General features: G+C 39.5%; 1 protein-coding gene across 1 annotated transcript; it reads left to right on the top strand.

Moving 5' to 3' along the window:
* Window positions 1-357: 357 nt before the first annotated feature.
* LOC121937817 (laminin subunit alpha-4-like) lies at window positions 358-4,186 on the top strand (the record flags this gene model as incomplete). Its single annotated transcript, XM_042481126.1, has 6 exons — window positions 358-550; window positions 1,340-1,477; window positions 2,355-2,514; window positions 2,594-2,724; window positions 3,276-3,369; window positions 3,987-4,186. Coding segments are annotated over 6 exons (907 nt in total), but the record flags the coding sequence as incomplete, so codon positions are not given.
* Between the last annotated feature and the right edge of the window lie 204 nt (window positions 4,187-4,390).

The following is a 4,390-nucleotide window of genomic DNA, read 5'->3' as shown; positions in this document are numbered from 1 at the left end:
AATAAAAAAATATATTTCTTTAATTATTTAATTACAATTGCAAATACAGTTTTTCAGGATATATTTACTTTTTTTTCTTGGATAATTTTCTAATAATCCCTCTTCTTTAAAACTAATTTTTTTGTTATTTTTTGTCACGTTTTACTAACTTATTGCAATTTGTGGGACATTTGTTGCCAAGTTTTCCCCCGTGTTTTTGTAACCATTCTGCTCAGGTTTCAAAGGGTCAAACAGCTTATGAAAGGCGCCTGAACGCAATAAAACTGATGGCGATGCAGGTTTCAAAGGGTTAAAATGGTTTTATATGTTCTGAAATGTTTGTGGCGTAATATTTAATACCCCTCTCTCTCTCTGCAGGCCTCACATCTCCATGGCGCTGAGGATCAACTCCTCCGATGGTATTGTGCTGTACGCAGGCGGCGGGCAGCGCGGCGCCGCTGTGATGTCACTCAGCGTGTTAGACGGCCACCTGCTGCTCCTGTTGGACGGAGGGAAGAGGAAGGTCAGCCTGCGCAGCCGCAAGAAGTACAACGACAACCAGTGGCACACGGTGAGGCTTCGTTTTACCCAGGAAGTGAACTTATTTATGTGACATTTATTTTCGTCGTCTTTTGATATTTACTTATTTATTTGATGTTTATTTATAAGGGACATCACATATTAATGAACAGCAGTATAAAATACAAACTGTAAATAAGCCGGAGTTAACAGACTAGTTAGATTTAGTCTCCCTTTGTGTTTTCACAGCTGACCAAAGAGATTCTTCATTTCATTCGGACAAAGCTGCTCAAATAAATAAATAAATACGCGTGGTAGTTTGTATTTAATTTTGCTTTAAATCATAAAGTGACTGGACTCTGTCAGGGTTGTTTTATATCACACAGACAGCGAGTGTCCTGTGTCTCTTTCACCTCCGTCTCTCACCTGCTCTGCTTAACATTATTGTCCACACGTGGAAATTTGCCTTCAGTTTCACCATAAAATACATGAAAGACATGCTCTAAGGACATAAAAACACAACATAGAAACGACAGCAGTGCGTTTCATGTAAAAAGTATAAAATATCAGTGATATGCATTCAAGCAGATATAATTTGCAATAAAAAGATATTCATGTTGAAGTCTCATGCAATGCAAAAAGCACCAGGAAAGTCTCAGGATCAGCCCGCCGTACTCCGGATACGAGACCCCGTTTATCACACGACAGCACACGCAACACAAGATTTAATGCGGATTTCAGTTCGCTGCAGGTCGTCTCTAACGCCTCTCCGAGGGTCAGAGTTCAGACTCACGGTGCGGTGGATGAGGAGGTCGTTCATCGTTCTTTCGTGTCTCTTCAGGTGTTTATAAAGCGTGAAGGAGACAAGATCAGTCTGATCGTGGACGGCATCAACGCTCAGTCCAAGAGGGTCCCCGGAGGAGACAGGACTCGTCTCACCGGGCCGTTTTACATCGGAGGAGTCCCGCCCACTCTGACGGTAAAACGTCCATAAATAACAAACACACACACACACACACACACAGGTCCGTTACACGGCTGGGTTTCAGAGTTTCGGGTTTTGCCAGTTCAGTGTTTGATCTTAAACTGCTGCTTTCGTCATAATGACACATTCTGACAAATTAAAAAGTAATCAAAATTAGCAACATGGTGATAAATACAACTTGTATTGTTTAAGTAATAAGACATATGAGCACATGATTAACCCTTTAGGCCCACTTTGATATCACACACACTTGTATCATATAAAATGAGCTTTTCACAATCAGGAAAAATGTTATAATTGATATTATTTTTCACTTTCATTGAGTTAATTTTTTAACCATCAGGCCTGATCATAAATATCAAATATTCATTCATTTTCAGAATTTAAACCCTTTAAACACCAGGATTTTGTCATGATGCTACTATGTTAAAAAAATCATTATACAGTTATACACTACATGATAAATAGATTTTTTTAAATTATCACAGCAACATTGATTTTTATGCATTTTTATTTCTGTGCAGTTTCAAATACTCACACTCGCTCTGCACACAAAACGCACTTCTCAGAATCAGGCTATGAAAAATATTATACATTAATATGATTATCTGCTCTCACTTGGTTTATTCTTTAACATCAGTCCTAATCATAAATATCAAACATTCATTAATTTTCAGATTTTTTTTCAAATTTTTGCCATATGCATGAACACAGTTAAAATTATCACAAAAATAAGCAAGTAAAATGCACCAAACAGTCCCTAAAGGGTTAACACGCGCACAGACTCACTCTTTATCGCTCATCTCTTCTTCATGTGTTGTAAAAACGCTCCGTCTGCTTTTTTTTTTTTTGTTTTTTGCCTCACCTTCAGGCTCCGGGCTCCGGTGGTTTCGTCGGTTGTGTCCGGGATCTGAAGCTGAACGAGGCCCCTGCAGGAAGCCCCGCCCACAGCCAGGGGGCGGTGCCGTGCTTCCTGAACCCTCTGCAGCCCGGAGTGTATTTCTCCGGACAGGGAGGACACATCGCCATAGGTGACCATCATCGCTCTTCTTCTGTGGTTTTTCCTCGTGTTCGGGGCCTGCTGTCCCCTGACTGTCTCTCTCTCCGCAGATGAGTCTTTAGTTCTGGGTCGGGATCTGGAGATCCAGCTGGAGGTTCGACCCGTCTCGGACTCTGGGCTGCTGTTGCATGCTGGGACATCACCTGATCAACACCTGAGTTTGGTCCTCAGTGAGGGACAGGTGAGAGCCGCCACAGAGCTTTAACCCTTTAAACCTTTGAAATATTTGAAATATAACAATCAACCAGATTTCTCTCAAAAATATGTGAGGAAAGAAATACAACAACTCAACAAGAAATTACCAAAACGAGCAGCAACTTTGTTCAAAGTTACACAGAAATTATCTGAAAATTAGCACAAAAAAGGAAAAAACAAAAACAAACTGTTAAAGGAAAAGTGCTAAAAAAATGAATCATAAAAATAGTTTCTGGGATTTATTTATTTATTTTCTAATATTTATCTCTCTCTTTCTTTTAACTTAAAATGTTTTGTTTTTTTTCTTGTCAAATGTTTCTTGCACTTTTTGTTTTTTTAAGAGAAATTAAACCTTTTTGAGGTTTCAGTTCACATTTAAATATTAGTGAAAGGCGTGTGAATGTGATGGTCATCCAGGTTTCAAAGGGTTAACACCTGGATCGACATTTGTTTTATGAAACCTGACGGTGTGTGTGTGTGTGCGTGTGCGTGCGTGTACGTGTGTGTGTGTGTGTGTGCGTGTGTGTGTGTGTGTAGGTGACTGCGTCACTGAACAGCGGTAAAGGTGAATTCTCCACCTCCTTCACTCCTGAGGAGCCTCTGTGTAACGGTCGCTGGCACACGGTCACAGGTGAGTTCACACTGACAGATTATTCGTCACTGTGTCGTTAAATTAGAAATTACACACCTTTTTTATAATTCTTTTTTTTGTTTATTATGACTACTAAAGAACGAACAAATTCACAAACAAATAAACATGAAGACCTGAATGAAAAAGAGTGAAAGAATGAAAAAATAAATTAAAGATAAATATAAGTAGATAAGTAAAAAAATAAAGATTTTCTTTAAACTAAGATATAGGATCATGATATAAACGACTGGGGGTCAGCGTTTACACTGCCATGTGTCTTTTAAACCCTCTTTACACAGATAATATCGTGCTTCAGGGTCACGACAGAGTCCCTTCTTTATGCCTTCTTCAAGTTTTCACTCAAAACCAAATAACGGTGGCATCATGCTGCTCCTGTGGGTGATTTTAGACAGCATGCCGGCATTGTGGAGTCAAAAACAGGCATGACGTTTGACGCAACAGTGTCTGCCTCTAATGTGAAATAAATCATAAATCATATGCAGTGACAGTGCTTTCTAAATAACAATGGCATTAACTTAACCTATAATAATTTGTTGTTGTTGTTGTTGTCGTGTTGTAACGAGCACGGTGAGATAATGATGTTTGTGCGTCTGCAGTGGTGAAGAAGAACAACGTCCTGCAGCTCCACGTCGATGCAGCCAGCGAGCACAGCGTCGGCCCCAGACAGAGCCGCTCCGCAGGGGCCAAAGAGACCGTTTACCTCGGAGGGGTTCCCCGTGAGTACTCTGTCTTCTTCTGCTGCAACGCTGAAATCACGTCCCATGTGTTTGTTTCTAATGTTGAATAATAAACAGGGATATTTATATTAGATAGTCTTTTTTCTCCTTTTTTTAAACTAATTTTCAGGTCTTTTTCTTCACCAGCTTTTACTTTTTTCTTGCAATTTGTGGAATATTTCCTAAGAAGTTGGTCATTGCCTTTTTTCTCCGTGTTTTTGAAAATATCAAACAAATTTGCTCACATTTTAAAAGATTATAAATTAAATTGGAGCTGTCTAAAT

The sequence above is a fragment of the Plectropomus leopardus genome, unplaced genomic scaffold, assembly GCF_008729295.1.
Source record: "Plectropomus leopardus isolate mb unplaced genomic scaffold, YSFRI_Pleo_2.0 unplaced_scaffold27538, whole genome shotgun sequence".
Lineage (NCBI taxonomy): Eukaryota > Metazoa > Chordata > Actinopteri > Perciformes > Serranidae > Plectropomus > Plectropomus leopardus.
Note: the sequence above shows the minus strand (reverse complement) of the source record. Positions and strands in the feature narration are given on the sequence as shown.